Source organism: Athene noctua, chromosome Z (assembly GCF_965140245.1).
Source record: "Athene noctua chromosome Z, bAthNoc1.hap1.1, whole genome shotgun sequence".
NCBI classification, from domain to species: Eukaryota; Metazoa; Chordata; class Aves; order Strigiformes; family Strigidae; genus Athene; species Athene noctua.
This window is the reverse complement of record NC_134077.1, coordinates 3,373,904-3,394,055: the sequence shown is the minus strand read 5'-3', so window position 1 is coordinate 3,394,055 and position 20,152 is coordinate 3,373,904. Positions and strand designations below refer to the sequence as shown.

Here is a 20,152-nt window from a genome sequence, read left to right as displayed (position 1 = left end):
AAGGAAGAACAGGTACAGAGCATGGTCCTTTCAGAAGAAATGCTGCTCTGGTTTCCTGTAATCAAGTGCCCAAACAGAGCAGCAAGGTCAACTTTGCTCATGATCTATGAGAAGAACTTCTGACTTGTATTCACAAGAAGTGAGTGATCAAGATGAGGCTGAAACCCGTGCACACCACACTAACCCATTTGGTGTTAGCGGGTATTATGATCAACATTAGAGGGGCCCTGCCTCCAGCCAGGCGGAGGACAAGGACAACCAACTTTACCGGACTGTGTGGATTCAATGGCCTGGCACATCTGACCCCCAGCAGTATAAGGCTCTAGTAGGCACTGGTGCACAATGCCATCAAATTTTAAAGGAGCAGAACCCGTTTGTATTTCAGGAGTGACAGGGGGGTCCCAACAACTGACTGTATTGGAAACTGAGGTAAGCCTTAGTGGAAACGAGTGGAAAAAACACCCCATTGTGACTGGGCCAGATGCTCCATGTATTCTTGGCCTAGATTATCTCAGAAGAGGGTCTTTTAAGGACCCAAAAGGGTATCAGTGGGCTTTTGGTATAGCTGCCCTGGCAACAGAAGGAATTAAACAGCTGTCTGTATTACCTGGTCTCTCAGAGGATCCTTCTGTTGTGGGATTGCTGAAGGTTGAAGAACAATGGGTGCCAACTGCCACTACAACCATGCACTGACGGCAATACCGCACCAATCGAGACGCTGTAATCCATATCCATCAACTGATTCGTCAACTAGAGAGCCAAGGAGTCATCAGCAAGATGCACTCCCCCTTTAACAGCCCCATATGGCCAGTGCAAAAGTCTAATGGAGAGTGGAGATTGACAGTGGACTATCGTGGCCTGAATGAAGTCACGGCACTGCCGAGTGCTGCTGTGCCAGACATGTTAGAACTTCAGTATGAACTAGAGGTGAAGGTGGTCAAGTGGTATGCCACGGCTGATCCTGCCAACGCATTCTTCTCCACCCCTCTGGCAGCAGAATGCAGACCACAGTTTGCTTTTACCTGGAGGGGCGTCCAATACACCTGGAATCGACTGTCCCAGGGGTGGAAGCACAGCCCCACCATTTGCCATGAACCGATCCATGCTGCACTGGAACAGGGTGAAGCCCCAGAACATTTACAGTACATTGATGACCATCATTATATGGGGTAATACAGCAGAAGAAGTTTTTAAGAAAGGGGAGAAAATAATCCAAATCCTTCTGAGATCTGGTTTTGCTATAAAGTGTAATAAAGTCAAGGGACCTGCACAAGAGATCCAGTTTTTAGGAGTAAAATGGCAAGATGGATGTCGTCAGATTCCAGTGGAGGTGATTAATAAAATAACAGCTATGTCCCCACCAACTATCAGAAAGGAAACACAAGCTTTCTTGGGTGTTGTGGGTTTCTGGAGACTGCACATTCCAAATTACAGTCAGATTGTCAGCCCTCTCTATCAAGTGACTCAGAAAAAGAATGATTTTGTATGGTGCCCAGGGCAGTGACAGGCTTTTGAACAAATTAAGCAGGAGATAGTCCATGCAGTAGCCCTCGGGCCAGTTTGGACAGGACAAGAGGTTAAAAATGTGCTCTACACTGCAGCCGGGAAGAATGGCCCCACCTGGAGTCTCTGGCAGAGAGCACCAGGGGAGACTTGGGGATACAGAGGATCAGAAGACTGCTATACTCCAACTGAAAAGGAGACACTGGCAGCATACGAAGGTGTTTGAGCTGCTTCAGAGGTGATGGGGACTGAAGCACAGCTCCTCCTGGCTCCCCGACTGCCAGTGCTGGGCTGGATGTTCAAAGGGAGGGTCCCCTCTACACACCATGCAAATGATGCCACATTAATCACACAATGGGCTCGAATAGGGAGCCCCAGATGTCCAGCAATATTGGAAGTGATCACAAATTGGCCAGAAGGCAAATATTTTAGAATGGCACCAGAGGAAGACGTAGCACATGCTGAAGAGGCCCCACCACACAACAAACTACCGGATAATGAGAAGTGATATGCCCTGTTTACTGATGGGTCCTGTCACGTTGTAGGAAAACATCCAAGGTGGAAGGTAGCTCTGTGGAGCCCCATACGATGAGTCGCTGAGGCTGCTGAAGGAGAAGGTGAATCAGGTCAGTTCGCAGAGGCGAAAGCCGTTCAACTGGCCTCAGAAATCACTGAGAGAGAAAGGTGCCCGGTGCTCTACCTCTGTACTCATGGATGGTGGCAAATGCCCTGTGGGGGTGATAACAGCAGTGGAAATGGAGCAACCGGCAGTGCAGAGGCAAACTCGTCTGGGCTGCTGAATTATGGCAAGATATTGCTGCTCGAGTAGGGAATCTGGTTGTGAAAGTACGCCATGTAGATGCTCATGTACCCAAGAGCCGGGCCACTGAAGAACATCACAACAACCAACAGGCGGATCAGGCTGCCAAGATCAAGGTGTCTCAAGTAGATCTGGACTGGCAACATAAGGGTGAACAATGTCTGGCTGGCTGGGCCCATGACTCCTCAGGCCATCAGGGAAGAGATGGAACATACAGATGGGCTCGTGACTGAGGGGTGGACTTAACCATGGATGCTGTCGCACAGATAATCCATGAACGTGAGATATGTGCTACAATCAAGCAAGCCAAACGGTTAAAGCTCATTTGGTATGGAGGACGATGGTCAAAATATAAATATGGGGAGGCCTGGCAGATTGATTATATCACACTCCCACAAACTCAGCATGGCAAACGCTAAGTGCTTACAATGGTGAAAGCAGCCAATGGTTGGTTGGAAAGTCATGCCGTGCCCCATGCCACTGTCCAGAACACCATTTCAGGCCTTGAGGAGAAAGTCTTATGGTGGCATGGCACGCCAGAAAGAACCAAATCAAATAATGGGACACATTTCCAAAACAACCTCATAGATGCCTGGGCGAAAGACCATGGCATTGAGTGGATATATCACATTCCCTACCATGCACCAGCCTCTGAGAAAATTGAGCGATACAATGGGTTGCTAAAAACTGCACTGAGAGCAATGGGCGGTGGAACTTTCAATCACTAGGATGTGCATTTAGCAAGAGCCACCTGGTTAGTCAATACCAGAGGACCTGCCAAGCAGGCTGACCCTGCTCAGTCAAACCTCCTACAGACTGTAGATGGGGATAAAGCCCCCGTAGTGTGCATTAGGAATATGCTGGGGAAGGCCATCTGGGTTACTACTGCATTGGGTAAAGGTAAACCCATGTGTGGGTTTACTTTTGCCCAAGGACCCGAGTACACTTGGTGGGTAACGCAGAAGGATGGAGAGGTCCAATGTGTGCCTCGTGGAGATCTGATTTTAGGTGAGAACAGCCAATGAACCAAATAACCCTGTTATGGCAATTGGTGCCTTGCAGCATACCCATGCCGCATCCAAAGCCTCCTGCTCCACCGACTGAGCCAGCTCCACCTCATTTCTCAGCGTTATAGACTGTCATAACAGATGGAACTGAAGTTATGGACTAAATGAACTCAGCAGACATTGTGGAAGGATGGCCCATAGACTAAGGGGATGATATCTGTGAGACCTGGGAAAAAAGGGGGTGGTGATTCCTTAAGATGTATTTGGAAACCTGAGCATAATGTCAGTGGTATGGAATAAGGGGTGAAGACTGTCCTGGTTTCGACCAGGATGGAGTTAACTTTCACTGGAGTATTTCATACCATGTGATGTCATGCCCAGGGATTTAGGTGGGTGGATCTTGCTGGGGCTTGGGCTCGCCCCCTTTGCTCCTCAGGCCATGTTGTTGCTGGGGGGTGGTCACCACACTTGGTAAAGCCAGTGCTGCATTTTACCCATTTCTTTTTGGACTCACTATTGTTACTGTTGTTTTCTTGTTATATTTAGTAAATTCTTTCTTTTTATTCAACCTACGAATTCCCTTCTTTTTGTCCCTCCCCTATTTCACCGGGGCGGGGGAAGGTGAACGGCCCACCATGTGGTATCTGGCTGCCAGCTGCTGAGTTCAAACCTCTATACTACATAAAAATCAATTTATAGTAATTTATTCAGTTACTACCATAATTAAAATGCCCAGCTGGATATGACAAGTCATGCTCAACCTAGTACGATTTAATAATTTAAGTAGTTACTAGCTTGGTATAGTTACCTCTTTATGGAAAGGTTAAGGTCACTATTTACATGTATTTAAGATTTTCTCCCTACTTCACTCTCAGACATAAATCAAACTTGCCTAATGGCCAAACTGATGTTTCAAAAAGAAAAATTTAACTACCTTATGAGCTTCAGAGAGATGCTTAGGTGTTTGTTAAAAGGTCTGCATTTTTTTTCAGTACTGGTGTATTTTGCTACATTTCAAAGATTATACAATTATTTTGGCATTCATATTCTTCCCACAATTGGGCATTATGCATATTTTTACAGCAGAGCTATTTGTCTCTGCTTTAAATGTGTTTCCCACATCCAGAAATCTGTTTACAGCATAAAAAGTGCATGTTGTACAGAAGCCCAAATCTGTTCTGGATGTATACCTAATTCTGTATTATACTGTACATCACCTATCTCCAGGGTCTACTGCAGATGGAATTATACTTGCCAAAGCGTGCAACTACTATAAGGTGCAATACGCTGTCTGCTCTAGAGAATACACTTTGAAGAAATGTTGTTATCATGTTTAATCATCCACTTTTACAACAGTTCACCAGCCACCGAAGAGGATTTGATACTGTTAGTATCCTCTGTCAGTCATCAGCATGTTAAAAACATCCTGGGATCTTCCTATTCATCTGGTAACACCACTGGAAGCACCAGAGACCTCTCAGTATTATTTTGCTATACTTTTCAACCAAATTTACCACAAAATAGTAAGCAGTAGATGCTGTGCTAGTAAAGCATCAGGAGGGAACTCAAAGAGAAGGAGCTAATGGTTGCTTCAGCCAGGTGAGAGCGCGGAGCAGGGTCCAACGGGCTTCCCCTGATGCAACATGAAAAGAGAAAACAGCCCAGGGAGAGAGTGGAAGGAGGCCTGTCGGAACTCCTGGCAACCCAACCAGCAAGGACGATTTTTAAGTCACCCCAACTGGAGCAACTTCAACGGTTTTTACTTGGGAATTGACAAAACGTGGGATTACACAACGCAGAGGCCTGCGTTAGGAAACCGGACCCAACCCCCCGGGAGCTTCTTTCCACTTCCCTGCACTACAGAAGTGCTCAGTGCAGGAAGTATTAACACACTTCTACAAACACCTCCGATGATTATAACTGCAGCCCAGCATGTTATCCCTCGGCACACATAATTTAAGAAATCAGATTACGAACTCACTACACTCAGCACAAAAGATTTTTTAAAAAAATAAATAAATAAACAACGCTCTGCATGAATGCATACAAGAGAAAACCTGATGTCAATTAATGTAAGACACAAATTCTCTTTTAAAGCAGAATATTCCCCACTCTTATTAAATATTATTCTTCGGAAGTATGAGAAACAACTGGCCAGAGTGACCAGGAAGCAGAGTGAGACTGAGCAGACCCGTTATACTGCAGAAGCAATCACTGAGCACTATAAAAACCCTCTGGACCACAAAAGCAGAATGGAAAATAAGCCAATTTTGGACTCTTTTCATTAATAATAAATGCTATTATTATGAGTACAAAACAAGAAAGACGGGTATGAACCTCTCTCATCCCGGTACTGACCGCATATCAAGGCACAGCAGACCCAACCCCGTGTTCGGGAAGGGTCCCCGGAGGCCCTGACGACGAATACCGGCGTCGGGGCGGGGGTGTCACGCAGTGGGGGCCGGAACCCCGGGAGCGGACACCCGGCAGAGGCGGCGGCAGTGGTACAGCCCAAAAGCAGCGCTCTATCGCGATACGAGGCCGGGTGACGGTGGGCGTCGCGACAAGGGGGACAACGAGGACGTTCAGGTCCCTGCGCTGTCGCAGCCAGCGCTGAAGGGCGACGGGGCAGAGCCGCTGCGGTCCGCCCGCCACCGGCCGCTGCCCTCAGCCGCCCCACCAGAGCCCTGCGACGGGGCGGGCCCGGAGGTACCGGCCGAGGCCCCGCTTACCCCGTCAGCGGCGCCCGTCCGCTCGTAGCGCAACGCAGGAGGCGACCGAGGAGCGCGGCCCGCACGCCAACCGGAGACGACTCACAGCCGCGGGGCGGCGCGGCCCTGCCCGCTCCCCTCGGGGAGCGATGCCCAACGGCCCGGCGCCGCCGCGCGCACCCGCCGCCGGCCTTCCACGTCGCCGCCGCCGCCGCCGCGCATGCGCAAGGGCCGGTGCCGCGGGGCACGCCGGGAAGCGGAGTCCGGCGAGGGGAGGCCCAGCCGGTGGCCCCCGCGGGCAACCAGGGGGCTTCCGCGGGCCGGCGGGCACCCCCCGCGTGAGGCTTCTCCCGGCGAGCCGCCGGGGGCGCGGGCTGACGGCCGCGGCCTCCTCTCCGCCGCGGCCCGGTGGGACGTGAGGTAACCAAGAGCCAGAGGGAGGGAAAAGGCGGCGGGGGGGGGCGGCGTTTCCCAGGCTCTGTCCTGCCCTCGCGTCGCTTTAAATCATTATTTCTACCTCTGGCAACCTTCCCGTCTCCATCTGAGGTGGTTTTTGTGCTATCGGTAGCTGGTTCTATAAGCGACCGCTAGTCCCTTCGAAAGAAAAATCCTTCCCAGTAAATCCTGAGCCTAATCCCGTTATCACGGTGCGTGACACTAAATACGTAGCCCGGCTCTTAGACGTACCCATAACCCAGCTGTGTGAGCCGACAGGCAGCACGAGTGCAAAGGTGGGATGTAACCACTTCATATACGTTGCCACGTAAACACAGAAATCTTCTGGCATAGGGTTTAGCCTCATGTTCATACGGCGTTCGATCGGACTGCAGCAGCAATAAAAACAGGGCACGGGCCACTGCTGAAGTGTCTACATTAAAGAGGTGGGCCTGTGCGCACAAAAAAAGGGGTTGAAAAACAATCCTCACACAAACCACAGGTATTGCTGCACCTAGCTACATAAAAACACATCTATTCACAACATTTCAAATAGTTCGTTTCAAACACAACAATGAAAGAAAGATACAGCTATGATCTAAAAGCATTTCTAAGACGAAAGTATCACTGTAGCAAATGTGGTCTTCTAGGGCATTCAATGAAACTACTGCAGTCAGGTTCACTGAAAAGCAAAACTAATGACAGTCTGCAAATCCCAAAATATTATTTGGTTCAGTGAGCATGTTCTAACAATTAGAAAATTGCACAAGGAAGATGAATCCCTTCATGTCTTAGGCAGTTTAATGAAACAGAAATAGTTCTCACTGAAGACAGATTTAGTTAATATAAGCGTAAATTAAATTTCATTTTCTTTATGTGCAGCCTACTGTTCTTTCAGCAATAATGTTCTGCACTGCACAGAAATCAAGAAGAAATGACTCCAAGGATTGACCCTTAGCAGCATACCCAACAGCGCCAAGCTGGAGCATGATTGCTACATTTGGGTAATAACAGCATATTGTATTATCAGCTCTGGGGATAGAATTTAACTGTGCTCTATGAACATATCTGAATAAAGATCATTTCGCACAGAATTCGTTGTCAGTTTAGACACCCTTAGAGGCGGATCATGCTCAGTTTAACCTGTCAGAATTTGCTTGCAGAATCAGGCCCATCAAAATAACTGGCAACATAAAACCATCTGAGCTTTTATTTAAGAATTTTTTGCACATAATTTCAGTATTTTAAAGTTGTTTCAGTTAACCCAGCTACTGTGCAAACCAACACATATAAGGTAGCGTGTCACATTTTAGACCTCCCCATAAGAACAAAAATTTCAAATTAGTTGAATATATTTTCAAATACTGATTTCTTGATTCTGCCTTAATAGTATTTAAATAAACCCATACAGCCTTCATAGATTTTAGGACTAGATTTGCAGAAGTACTTCGGTCCCTTAAGATGCCTACTCTGCAATTTTCTAAATGTCTTCAGTGTAAATGAAGCTGCTGCTTGGTCTGATAAACTCTGGTAATGTCCACGTGCCATCATTAAGTGCCTAAGCCCTTTTGTAAAGCTTGCTTTTAGTGAGTAACGAACATATGGAAATTTTCTCAGTTAAATTAAATTCGATATATATTGTTCTCTCATGTGAGGAATTCCTTAATTTCTGTCTACTTACTTTTCTTAAACGAGGCTCTGCAATTCTTTGCACCGCAGCAGACGATCTCCTGCGCCCCTGCCCAGGCTCTGGCAGTTCATTTCCTTCACCTGTTTTTTGACTCTTTGCTGAACTATTCACAGTCGCATTACTGACCTTTTCTTGGAAAAATTTGCAACACAAACCTCCTGGAGTACTTCCAGTGAAGTGCCTCATTCAGGAAAGTTTTGTGATGAAGATTAGTCACATTACTGTTTAACTGCAGCTAATGAAAGTACTGAAACACCATACCAGAAAGTTTAAACGGTGTAATTTTACTTGCATTATCGGCCTATTTGGCTTTTTGCAGTCTTTTCAGTAGGCCTGGTGTTAAAATAGGGTGCTGGCATTAGAAGGCCAAGCTCAGCCTGCAGCCTAGTTTACTATACCGTTTATTTTCCATGTTACTGCTTCCTTGTGTAATAAATGCCCTAAATAACGCAAAATAATTATGTACACTTTGTAAATTGACTGCATACATTTACAAATTAAAGGAGGCCCAGTACAGCCCTCGCTCTACTTTTTGTCGTGTTCACAGCTGTCAGAGGTGAATGTATTACTCCCCAAACTTCCTCCTGTTTCTGAGATGTGCGACATCTGAAAACAGAGGCTGAGGTTACCTGCCCTGGGACAGGGAGCACAGCGGAAGCAACAATCTTTCCAGCAGTGCTCACAGTATAAGAACACACACTCCTGTTTCCCATCCCTGTCTTTTCTGCTACATGATCCACACAACAGTACCTGTGAGAAGTCACAGGAGCGCAGTTAGTATTGTTATCTTTTATTTTGTGAATTACACCATGCATGCATGCTCAGAATAATAAAAGCAGGTTTTAGTATCACAAAGGATAGGTACTTCACCCGTCTAGAAGAAAGAAGCGTATCTGTGAAGCACTGATCAGATGGAGGATAATGTTCCAAGGATGATGCAAAAGCTGATTAAAGAGCAATACTGAATTCACTTCCTAACAGACTAGCTCATTAAGGGAGAGCAAACAGTATTAGGCAACCTCTTACAAGGAGTTTTCTGTGATTCAGCTCATTACAGAAGTAATGGTTGTAGCAGCAACGGCCTGATGCTCAGCTGTGAATATTGCAGATCGATTCACACAGATCTGACAAAACCAGGTAGTGGCAGGAAACAATACACCTCACCAGAGGCCTTTGGTGGGCATCAAGCCGAATAATTAATTATCTGGTAGAAAAAAACATGGTCGTAATAACAGCCTGGACGTTGGTGACGGCTCAAGGACTGCATATATAAAAAGCTACGACTTTTTAGCATACCTTAAGTAGGACTTTCAGGAAAATGATAAATCCTTAATAGCAGTCCAAAATTGCTAAAATGGTTATGGTTTGAATCATGTGATTCAGCAGAGAGGACAAAGCAGGAATTATCACCTCTGTTCCTTGCTAAGCACATAGACAGCTAAAACACTTCACAATTGCACCTCGATGTTGGGATGCAAGTCAGTGTCAGAACATTCTTCCCAGGACAGACTTCCAAATCCACTGGACTTGCTCAGTTTACTTTTTTTTTTTATCATGAAGTCAGTAGTTTTATGACCTCCCTCTCAAAAATTTTGTTACCACTTTAGATGCCTATAGCTCAGAAGCCTAAGAACAACTGTATGAAGCAACTTATATTTAAAGAAAATCCTGGTTTATTCTAATTCAAATTCTATAAGCACGTTAAAAGAGATTTTAGTTGGATGATTTTTTTTTTTTTTTTAAAAGACAGAACTGCACCGTTTCAAACCGCCACAAAATACAAGCAACAATTCTCTTGCATCATGCCCCTGCTCCTCCTCTTCAGGAAAGGAAGGCACAATGTTTCAAGAAAAATGATTAATGCAAGTATCAAATCAAGGCTTTCTGCTTTTAGTGGCCTAAGTATATTTTGCATGTCGCGTAACTCCTTGAGCTCATTCACAGATTTGACATGAAAAATCTAAACGCTTTGTAATTTAACCATGATGCTTACATTGCCACAATGCAATTCAAACTTCCTTAGCAAGCTCAAGAACAGCTATAGTTTTTAAAGTGAAAGCCTTAAGTATTGCACTAGCAGTTAGTAAAACTGTTAACATTTACCTTCCAAAGCTAGATGTAGTCGTAAGTTATTTAACCTAAATTCTAATCACACCAAACAGATTAAAAGTAGTTCCAGTGAGGAAAATCAATAACTTCAGCTGTCAAACATTTAAAATTAAGAAATGGGCTAGCCGCCATTGTAGTGGCAAGAGACTCTCCTGTAAGTGATAAGGATTTTTATTCCGCTAAAATGTGCAAAGAAAAAAGTCTCAAAGTGAGAGAAATATCACCAGTTCATATTGGACACAAAGGAATAAAATCCTTATGTATGAATTCCTTTAATCCATTTTCTTGTCAGAAACTTCTGTGGACCTCTTTGCAGCAATTCCATTTGCAACGCCATTGCTTTCAAACTGCAAAGACAAGATAGCATCATTAATGGGACTTCACACCCAGAACATTAACAGCAGCTGATGAAAACTGCTTTTAGAAGGCCAGTGAAGATCTGTGAAGAAATGCACAGCAGGAACATCGGTGGTGCCTCTTTAGATTTACAGATAATTACTGCTTCAGGGCAGAAGGGGTGGGGGGTGGTGAATGAGGGCAGAGACAACATTTACAAATCTTTGCCTTTTGTTAGAAGACATAAATAATAAATGCACAATTTACACACACTAAACATTTTTCCCGATTATGAGTGGCAGAACTGGCTGAAAAGTGGGGTTTTTTTTAATTCTGCTTCATGTATCTGCTGTGACGTACCAATTATTTGACTTCTTCCTTCTCTGAAACAATAGGCAGCCATAAAAAAAAAAAAAACAACAAAATCACCCTGTTTCAGAAAACAGGGACAATTCATATCCTTCCAAGACCCTCCAGAAGCCGTCTTAAGGCAACTATTTCTATCTGGCTCAGTACTGGTAACTCCCTTTCATAAGAAAATATCCACAAAAATGTCTTTAAAAAAGCATCCAACTATTTTTTGTGGTGCCCACTCTTAATTATTTCTGGGTGCTTTATCTGGAGTTTCCCTAGTTAGCTAAATGCATTAATCTTACTTTATAAATTCCAGACTCATCCTCCTGATCTCTTTTTGTGGGTGAAGGTGCCCATGGATTTCCAGCGCTGCCTCCTTGACCTTGTTTTGTGTCTGTTTTTTCTTGCACAGCTTTCTTGGGCCACACACGCTTCACAAAAGGTGCGATCACGGGATAGATATACGGTTCAAGGAATTTCTTGTAGACCCAGAGGAGAACCGGAATGACAATACAAGGAATGCACACCATGGCTCCCTTTTGTTCTGTGACAAAGCTGGTGAGGGAAAAAAGCAACAATTTAGGATGATAGTGTTTGTATGCCATGAGCTAAGAAAACAGTCTTAAATAAGGAGTAAAGATTGTAGTTGATATATGTAGTTCAAATATAAAAGACTCTTTAATTATAGATTAACAAAGTCTCAAAAACGCTGTGTTCCCACGTTATGAAGTCCTCAACAACAAAGGGAACATTCTTGACATTTTAACAAGAAAAGGAATAAAGTTTGCTATTAATTCATCGCTCCAACAGCTCGAACTTAGAAAAACAAATTCAGAAAATAAAAGCTTTTGTTTAAACCACACAAAAACAGTGAGCTGCAGATATTAGCCCAGTTCTGACTGTATTACAACAGAGGGGCCAAAAGGTTTCTTTTTCTAGTTTCCCTTTTATTCAAGGTGAAATTAAATGGCAGGACTCCTATGCACTTAATGGCTTGCTACAACCAAAGGGCAGGTTGGTGGGAGGGGTAAGAGAATCCCAGATAGGATTTGAGAAAAGGAGAATATGTGTTACTTCTTTCCTTCTGCACAGATTTTGGAATCGCTTGATCCTGCACCAATCCCATACAATTGCCCAAACTATTAGAAAACGAATCCTTCTCTCTCTCCCAAAAGCCGGAAGAAGTCTTCAAAAACGGCAGCCTGAAGCCTGCGATGAAAAAAGCAGAAAACCACAGCGCGGGGGCAGAAAGGTACAACGAGGAGAGGAAGCAGTTAAGTAGGATTAGAGCCGTCCCTCTCAGTGCTGGTGAGCAACTTATTAGATACACTCTGCTGCACAGCACAGCTCTGCCCTTCGCAGGATTCAAGGCTTCTGACCATCTTAATTCTTACGTTAAGAAGCAAAATAAAAGCTTTCCAGGATGGAGAATGAAGCGGCAGATGTGAACACTTCCGTTTAAGTTCAGTTTCTTATTTCTTTTTTAAGCTATCCTAAAGATTTTAGCCCCAGGCCCTGTGGAACAAGGGAATATCAATTTCCAGGTGACCACTTCCAAGTGTGGTTTCCGGCTACTTCAAACGTAGTTTGAATCTGAAATTGAGACAGTATCAGTAAGGTAACCCATTAAAGCCGTTCAAAAAGACAACTCAGCTATACTCTCTCCGATAGAACTTTCTAGATACTAAACCCTCAGCCAGAAGTTTTGGATTTACCCATTAGCTAGAGAGCGTGGCTGGAGGGAACACACCAGGCTGTTTTTCTGTCTCTGCAGCCACTTCGTGTCAAGATTCCAGACCAAAAAATAAGTCATACACCTGCCAGATGGAAAAGCAAGGCAGTGGAAGCGTAACACCACTCCTAACACACTGAAATACTGTTCAGGAGTTTCTTCTGTGATTTGGTGATGCTGTTGGCTGCATAGCTGGCAGTTAATTTTTAGGAGGGGAAAAAAAAAAAAAAAGACAAATGGTCCAATTTTAGCAGCAAGCTTATTTCTTTGTGATACAAGCTTTTGTTCCCCTCTGTACATTGGGGTCAGCAGAGAAAACAGGCATGACATTGCAAATTTAAGTGCGTTTGGTCTTTGTTTCCCACGTGTAACTCAGTTATCACGGAAACAGAAAACAAAAAAGTCTACTCGGACAAAAGGTGGGTGGTTTTTTTTTTCTCTCATAAAGGCCGACCTAGTCTAGAAGAGCTAACTGAGGTGATACGTTCCAGTTCTGCTTCTCTGCAGGCCGACGCTCAGTCTCGAACATTCCCCCGAAGCCAGGCCAGCCCTCCCGGTTTACGGTAACCGCCGACCAGCGCCGGCATTTCCCCTCCTCTTGGTACGGAGATAAAGGCCGGAGCGCAAAGGGTTTCCGAGTCGCTCAACCTCCCCTCAAACATCCCTTAAAACCCAAGACCTCCGCACCTCAGCGTGAGCCGCTACGCGATTCACCCCCTCCGCTCCCGGTTAACGGAGCCACTCCGGCCCCGGGGCCGCCTCCAGCGGGGCGGCCATGCCTCGGGCCCCGGCGGACCACGCAGGACCTCGGGAGGGAGCAGACCCAGCCTCTTCGCCGGAGGGGATCCCGCCCGGCCCCGCACCCACCTCAGCCCGTTACCGGCCGCCGACGCTTCCTCCGCCGCACCGGAAACAGCCCCCGCGCTTCCGGCTGACGCGCGCCGCGGCCTCACAGCCAATGGGAGGAGGAGGTGTGCGCGTCACGTGATACAAGCCCCGCCCAGGCGGCGAGAATCGCCTCAGGGCCCGCCTCGACCAACCGCAACAGGCCGGGAGGAAGGGGGGGCTGTGGGATAGGACTCCCCGGGTTTTCCCCCCCCCATTATTTTGTTTTATACATGAGAACAGTCCCAAGTGACCCCCGTCCCACCCCGGTGAGGTGACAGGGTGTGTGGGAGCAACGCTGACTGCCCCAGCTCCCGTCACACCCAGCAGATCTACAGCCAAAGCACCGACAGAACAAAGCAACACGCGCACAATAAACTTTTACAAGTTTTATTTATGTACACATGCTGTGTCACATTTACTCCCGAGCCATTAGCTTTTGCTTCTTCAGCTTCTTCTGGGAAATCTGAAAAACAAACGCAGAAAATGAGAAAATGGCAATCATCAACACCTTCCCAAAGCACAAGCTTACAGTCATCCTTCGGAAGAAGTGCTTAGAGTTGTTAAAAATTTCTTCACCCGTTTAAGGAACGAACCACTAACCAATATTGCATTTAAGTACAAGTCCCTCCAAGCTGCTCACAGGCTGTCAACTCAACACAAATTTTACCCTAACACATGCAGGGATGGAGAATGCTGACTGCTCCAGGGGAGGGAAGAACCATTTCCATTAGGAAACCATTTTCCTAAGCTCTCCACGGTGTGTTTACAGTAAATATTGAGGTTGCTCAGAAATTTTTTTTTTTTTTCATGGGTATTCCTCCAAAGGTGTCCTAAGATAGTCATCACAGCAACCCCTCTCATCTGAAAACAGCAGCGCATCGATGCCCCAGTTTCTTGCTGGTGACATTAAAGAGGAGTGAGGATACAACGCTTCGGTACCTTTTTCTTTTGAGCAACTTCTTCTTCTGGCTTGGGAACGATCTGCTCCTTCTCGGTGAGGATCATCTCGATGTGGCAGGGGGAGCTCATGTAGGGGTTGATCCTGCCATGTGCCCGGTAGGTGCGCCTGCGCATTTTGGGAGCCTTGTTGACCTGGATGTGCTCGATGACCAGAGAATCCACATCAAGACCCTGGCAGGGGGTTGAGATAACACTCATGACTTGTTTTCAAATTAACCTCCACAGTAAAAAGATGAATAACCACCCCCAGAAGCTCATCTCAACTCGGCAGTGTCACAGAACTGTGTATTTACCAAGAAAGCACCAGTCAGAAAAAAAACAATCACCCTGCTACAGGCCACAAAATGGATTTAAAGTTATGCTGATGGCTCAGGAAAAATATTATTATTTCATGGTTACTCCAAAGGTGTCCTAAGATAGTCATCACTGCCATCAGTTACCAAATTAAGTGCCAAGTATACTACAAATTGACCAAGAATCCACAGATTTTGTTTTGCTTTGTACATTTTGAGATCTAAGCCATGCTTATTCCAAACAGTCAACAGCCACGCAGACAACTAGCTACCTGTGAAAAACGACGACTCACTTTCACTTGAAAAACACAGGCAGCCTAATAAACGAACAGCACGCCAAAGTCTCTGTACAACTCAGGCCTTGTCCCACCACCGAGTCCCGGAGCATCTGACACAACACCAACACCCGGCATCGTGTTACCTCTGCGCCACCCACCTTGAGCTCAGCATTGCTCTCTGCGTTTTTGAGCATGTGCAGCAAGAACTCAGCGCTTTTCTTGGGCCAGCGTCCCTGCGTCCAGCCCCACTGCTTGGCCTGGAAGAAGAGGAGAATTCTTTTGTCCTACTGAAACACAACTTGCCTTTTGCATGCCATTAACTTGCCATCTTTTAGTAAGATTGGATATGAAAATAATTAAATTTGATCAATGACTTGACACTGCCAAGTCGATGCAGTGCTGGCTGTACTGGAATTGAACTCTTACATTTTAATACATTATCATCAAACACGACAAACGATTCTCCACACTGGCTCAACCATCATTCTCTCAACGAGCCAAGGCATCCCTCCCACGTTCCCATCTCGGGCCTCACCTGGGCACATCTCCCGACCCCGCCGTTGTAGCGACGGAAGGGAACGCACTGCTTCTTCAGGGTGACGTCCTTCAGGTACTTGGTGGCCTTGCGGATGTGCATGCCCTTGATGGCCTGGGCTGTCTCACGCGTGTTCTGCCAACACAGAGCACAGCAAGACTCTTTTTAACACACCTTTCCAAGTTACAATGCGGGGAAAAGCACTTCTCTCCCTTTCCTGGATCCTATTCTTTTTGCTACAAACTCAGTTTAAAAGAAACAGTTGGAGAGAAGAACAAAATTAAAGAAAAATTAACAATGCTTTTTTTTTTTTTTCTACCTGCTTTTCTAACCCTTGGTATAACCTCCGTTACTGAATTTGCAGCTCTAGCCCATCTTTATTGTTGTTTTACCTAATGACTAGATCTTTTCAGCCAGCAAAATTAAATTTTTGAGTATTTATATTTTTTCATAGCTCCTCTCTGGCCACTAATCCAAAAAAAGCAGGAGCCTGAAGGGGAAATTCCTACTAAAATGTCAAATATGGCACCACAGAGGAAGCACAAGAAAACAAGCTACACAGACAAACTACAAGCAATATAATTATTTCTATGAGGGAATTATAAAAGGGAGAGAAGATTCAAAAAGAAAAATCGAGGATACAGTTTCAGTGCTTAAGGCATCACACTAAACGTGAAAGTCAGAGAGTAACTGTGATGCTACCTTATCATAATAAAAAAGCTAAAAGAAGTGAAATCTCTTTTTCACTTGCGTTATATAACGCGGAGGAAATATCCGCTCAGCTATGGTTTTCTGGTTAACCCGATCGCGTCCTGCACCTTCTCCAGAGGAACCCACATCCTCATGCCAAACACCTCAAGCCTCCCCCCCGCCATACTTCCGTCCCAGCAGCATGATGAGATGAACACGATGTTCCTCCCAAACAACCAGAAAGGTGAAGTAAGACAAATGAAATAGATCAGTCCTCCTAAATTCATTGCAACCGTTTTCCTGTTGTATTTTATTATCTAGGCCAGATGGGAAGGTCTTTAAGACACACCATCTTATTTTTGATGCTGTGGATGGAACTCCTTAGAAGCAGCTACTGCAAGCACAGGCCATAAACCTATGCTACCACCCTTAAGTAACTGTGTAATAATACAGGAAAGTAAAAGACACTGCCTTCATAAAAAAAAAAAAAAAAAAACAAAAAAAACAAAAAAAAACAAAATGAATTTGCGTTTCCTTTATCCACACGCTAGGTACCTTGAAATGCACTCGCAGGTTGGAGCCCCGTGACTTGCATGCTGCGGAGAAAAAAGACCAACTGTTAGAATTAAACCCTCCACGGCCTCAGTAAAGGCTCCTCACCAACATTCACGGAAAACAACTCACATTTCGTGGGGTTCTCCGGATCCAGAGAGTAGCGCACCATTTTTGGACCTCAACTGCAAAGCAATGAAAAAAACCCCGTATTAAGCTTCTAACGCAGAGATGCGAACGCGGGCTGTTGACCTTCCTGCTGATAGCTAACTGAAGGAGCTGCTCAGAAGTCACGCATTCTTTTCACAATTAAATCCAAAGGTGTCCTAAGAAAGTCATCACCGCAGCCATGGCCTCTCCCCAAGGCCTGCTCCCGCCTCACCCCCGCCCGCCATCTCCGTCCCCTGTCCGTCCTCCCCCGCGCCAGCCCCGCAAATATCGAGGGCGTCCGGCGAAGCGGACCGAGCTCTCGTCCCCTCGTCGCCCCCCCGGGGCGCCCCGGGCAGGATGGGCCCGGATGGGCGCCGCTCCCTGTCCGCCATACCGCCTCACCTCGGGGCGGCCGCGGGGAAGAGGAAGAGCAGAGCATGCCGGGAGCCGGCGCGGCCGCCAGATCTCGCGAGACCCGCCAGCCTCGCGATGCCCCGCGGATCGCGCCGGGGCCCGGGCGGCGCGGCGGCGCCGAGCGGGGCGCGAAGGGTGCTGGGGGCGAGCGCGGGCAGACGTCGCGGTCAGGGCGGTGCCGTCCCGCGTTTCAGCCCGAGGTGTGGAGATCGAACGTGCGTGTGCGCCAGGCAGCGGCCTCGTGTCTGCGTGAGGGCTCCCCGCAGCCCGGGGCCTACCCCTGCAAAATGGCGCCGGGCCCGCCGCCCGCAGCGCTTACCCCCCTCAGACCCCTCGCTCTCCGGGGGAGAGGCCCCTTTTACCCGGGAAGGCCTGTCCGCCGGAGCCAGGACGCAATCTTTTATTAACCCTCAGATCAAGGGCAGTGTTGTTTGCGGACCAGAGATGGGCTGAGACCAGACCAAAGAGCAAGCCCAAGGGCTGCAGCTAGATGGCAGTTCAGGATGGGAATAGAGACGAGCACGTCGCTTAACAGGTATCTAGGAGATGAGACCGAAGGGAGTCGTGTTTATACATTGCAACTGGTACTTATTGCACCAGCATAAAAAAAAAAAATACTTGTTAAATTTATTTTTTTTTCCATTTTAGGCTGTGTTTGCCACTAGAACTGCTTAGGAAGTTTGACACAGCAGCAGTTCAATAAACAGGAAACATTTCTTGAAAGTGGTACCCAGCTCCAGCAAAAGGCTCATCAAGAAGAGTTTGACACAGTGGGGGAGAAAAAGAGAAGCATTTTCCCAAGGGGCCAGTAGTTCGGTGTCCAAGCACCTCCCTGGCATGAGAGAGTCCGGGTTAAAGTCTGTGCTTAGAAATCAAAGCCGGTGTAAATGCTCTGACCACAGGGCTATTTTTAGATCTCTTTTTTAGCACTAAAAACCCTCAAAGCCTTGGATTTCATGCAGATCTGAAGAATAAAATATTTGAACTATCACAAATAGCTTAATTATTTAAGGAAGGTGTCCCTGCCCATGGTGGGGGGGCTGGAACTAGATGATCTTTAAAGTCCCTTCCAACCCAACCCATTCTATGAGTCTATGAAATATTTAGGTGGCTGAGCATTGTAGAGCTCCAATTGTGACTGCAGCTCTCCCTTCACCTGCCTTAAAATGTGCCTTTTACTTTGCTTCCAAGAGGAAGCTTTCTGCGAAGTCTCCCAGGTAACTTGTAAGCACCGGTCTCAAAGCCAGGAAACCTGCTGGGATGCAGGCAAATATTATTTCTTCTTTTTATATACAAAACTGCCATGAAAACAAGAGTTAGGAGCCTGGACACACAAGAACACACAGTAGCTTTTGGTCGTGGATGCTTACTTAGAGATACTCAACATAGGTTTTCACCAATTAACACTTCTATCATCATCATCCATGGGATTAGAAGGCACTCAGTACACACAAGCATCTCAGAACGGTGGTAATGTAAAGAAGGATCAGCACTGCCAAAATACATGCATGATTGCCTTTGTAAGTCAAGCGTTAGCAAAGAAGAATAAACAGACATAAAAAAAGTGGCTCCTCTGGGGTCTCATGACTCAGAGGAAATAGTAAATACATAAAAAGAGATCTCAGCGATGACTTCCAACACTTTAGTAGTGTTTCAATTCTCCTTTCCATGGAACAAGAGCCGTAATATTTCCAAGAGCACCGATTCCTAGATGCAATAGATTAAAACTAGCAAAAGCTGAGGTTCTCAAACACTTCCATGGCCTTTCCCACCATAATGCAGGAATCTCTTCTCACAGCCCACGTAATTGCAACTTGACTCCTTCATCACTTCTGCCCTCTTCTCTGCACATGCCTCCAGGTATGAAACCAGTGCTGGTGGAGGAAACCAGCCTGTCCATGGGAAGCACCGTTGGAGCACCTGCTGCTTAGCAGCAGAGCACAGAAGCGACATTCAAAGCTGGAAGAGAGGTGTGAGACATAAGTTGTTGACACATGGTGGGAATTATCACATGGTCGTCATGTTCATCAGTTGGATCCAAAACAAACAGGGCATCTCTTCTGTTACTTGCTTTTTCTGTTTCCCCGACACATGGAACTGTTTACGATCAGCCACTGAGGGCCTGCGGTGGTGGAAGTGTAGAGGTAGGAGCTTCTGCAGTGGTGTCAGGAAATGAGATGCATGTTTTTATCTTTGTTGGGAGGTTAACTACTGCTCTCAGAGACAGCCTAGCACATATCTGGTGCTGAGATCAGGGCTGGGGCAGCTGAGCAAGTGCCCTTGTTGAGATTTACTCAGTTTATTCCCCCATGCACCACCTGCCTTGGATATTTAGCTTGCATGAGCTGTCTCAAAAAGAACTTTTGGATCCTAAGCAGAAAATTTAGGCACACGAGTCCAAAATCATGTTTCTGAAAACTGGGTAGGAGGCAGCTGCCTCCTAATCCTACTGGAATCTCAACTCCATGGGACTTCAGCAAAACTCCCCTGGTGCCATCCCTCTTAACTTCCCTGCCCATACCACCCAGCCCTGGGGAGTGTGCTCTGCTTGCCCAGGAAGACCTCTCTCTCTCAGCAGGCACTGAAAGCAAAGATCCAGCTGTGTTCAGACCTGAACCATTCTTCTGCTTTGTGCTCTGGAAGCTCTTGCTGGTAGTATCCTCCCACCAGGGGCTCCTCATGAGAGCAGCAAAGG

General features: G+C 46.4%; 3 protein-coding genes and 3 non-coding genes across 9 annotated transcripts in view; all 6 read right to left on the bottom strand.

The window, feature by feature from the left end:
* DYM (dymeclin) overlaps nucleotides 1-6,243 on the bottom strand; it is a 229,417-nt gene extending 223,174 nt beyond the window's left edge. Inside the window, exon 1 of one of the 2 annotated variants that reach the window (XM_074931919.1) lies at nucleotides 6,063-6,243. The gene's annotated coding sequence lies outside the window, so the exon portion shown is untranslated. The other variant, XM_074931918.1, reaches the window with a different exon arrangement.
* An 815-nt stretch (nucleotides 6,244-7,058) lies between these two features.
* On the bottom strand, nucleotides 7,059-13,638 carry CZH18orf32 (chromosome Z C18orf32 homolog). 2 transcript variants are annotated; one of them, XM_074932562.1, is made up of 3 exons: nucleotides 13,385-13,556; nucleotides 11,268-11,520; nucleotides 7,059-10,622 (listed from the first exon to the last, which is right to left on the bottom strand). In XM_074932562.1, the coding sequence occupies exons 2-3, from the start codon at nucleotides 11,493-11,495 to the stop codon at nucleotides 10,548-10,550; spliced, it is 303 nt and encodes a 100-aa protein (XP_074788663.1). In that variant the 5' UTR covers nucleotides 11,496-11,520; nucleotides 13,385-13,556; the 3' UTR covers nucleotides 7,059-10,547. The 2 variants fall into 2 exon arrangements, with proteins under 2 accessions (XP_074788663.1, XP_074788662.1); XM_074932561.1 differs by lacking the exon at nucleotides 13,385-13,556 and adding an exon at nucleotides 13,565-13,638 and having other exon boundaries at nucleotides 7,061-10,622.
* A 318-nt stretch (nucleotides 13,639-13,956) lies between these two features.
* On the bottom strand, nucleotides 13,957-17,492 carry RPL17 (ribosomal protein L17). 2 transcript variants are annotated; one of them, XM_074932733.1, is made up of 7 exons: nucleotides 17,446-17,492; nucleotides 17,026-17,078; nucleotides 16,897-16,937; nucleotides 15,652-15,786; nucleotides 15,275-15,373; nucleotides 14,525-14,716; nucleotides 13,957-14,048 (listed from the first exon to the last, which is right to left on the bottom strand). In XM_074932733.1, exons 2-7 carry the CDS (start codon nucleotides 17,063-17,065, stop codon nucleotides 14,001-14,003), a joined length of 555 nt encoding a protein of 184 aa, XP_074788834.1. In that variant the 5' UTR covers nucleotides 17,066-17,078; nucleotides 17,446-17,492; the 3' UTR covers nucleotides 13,957-14,000. The 2 variants fall into 2 exon arrangements, with proteins under 2 accessions (XP_074788834.1, XP_074788835.1); XM_074932734.1 differs by having other exon boundaries at nucleotides 17,438-17,461.
* LOC141974047 (small nucleolar RNA SNORD58) lies at nucleotides 14,366-14,436 on the bottom strand. Its single transcript, XR_012635668.1, has one exon. It is a non-coding gene; the product is annotated as a small nucleolar RNA SNORD58 (small nucleolar RNA).
* On the bottom strand, nucleotides 14,910-14,977 carry LOC141974048 (small nucleolar RNA SNORD58). Its single transcript, XR_012635669.1, has one exon. It is a non-coding gene; the product is annotated as a small nucleolar RNA SNORD58 (small nucleolar RNA).
* LOC141974049 (small nucleolar RNA SNORD58) lies at nucleotides 17,172-17,240 on the bottom strand. The gene has a single exon (XR_012635670.1). It is a non-coding gene; the product is annotated as a small nucleolar RNA SNORD58 (small nucleolar RNA).
* Nucleotides 17,493-20,152: the final 2,660 nt, after the last annotated feature.

Excerpts from the sequence above, each read along its gene's own strand:
- CZH18orf32 (XM_074932561.1), bottom strand. The coding sequence starts at position 11,495 with ATGGTGTGCATTCCTTGTATTGTCATTCCGGTTCTCCTCTGGGTCTAC. Across the intron at positions 10,623-11,267 it reads ATGAGTCTGGAATTTATAAA|TTTGAAAGCAATGGCGTTGC; the intron begins GTAAGATTAATG and ends TTGTCTTTGCAG.
- RPL17 (XM_074932733.1), bottom strand. The coding sequence starts at position 17,065 with ATGGTGCGCTACTCTCTGGATCCGGAGAACCCCACGAAAT. Across the intron at positions 16,938-17,025 it reads TCCGGAGAACCCCACGAAAT|CATGCAAGTCACGGGGCTCC; the intron begins GTGAGTTGTTTT and ends TTTTCTCCGCAG. Across the intron at positions 14,717-15,274 it reads AGAGCAATGCTGAGCTCAAG|GGTCTTGATGTGGATTCTCT; the intron begins GTGGGTGGCGCA and ends ACCCCCTGCCAG.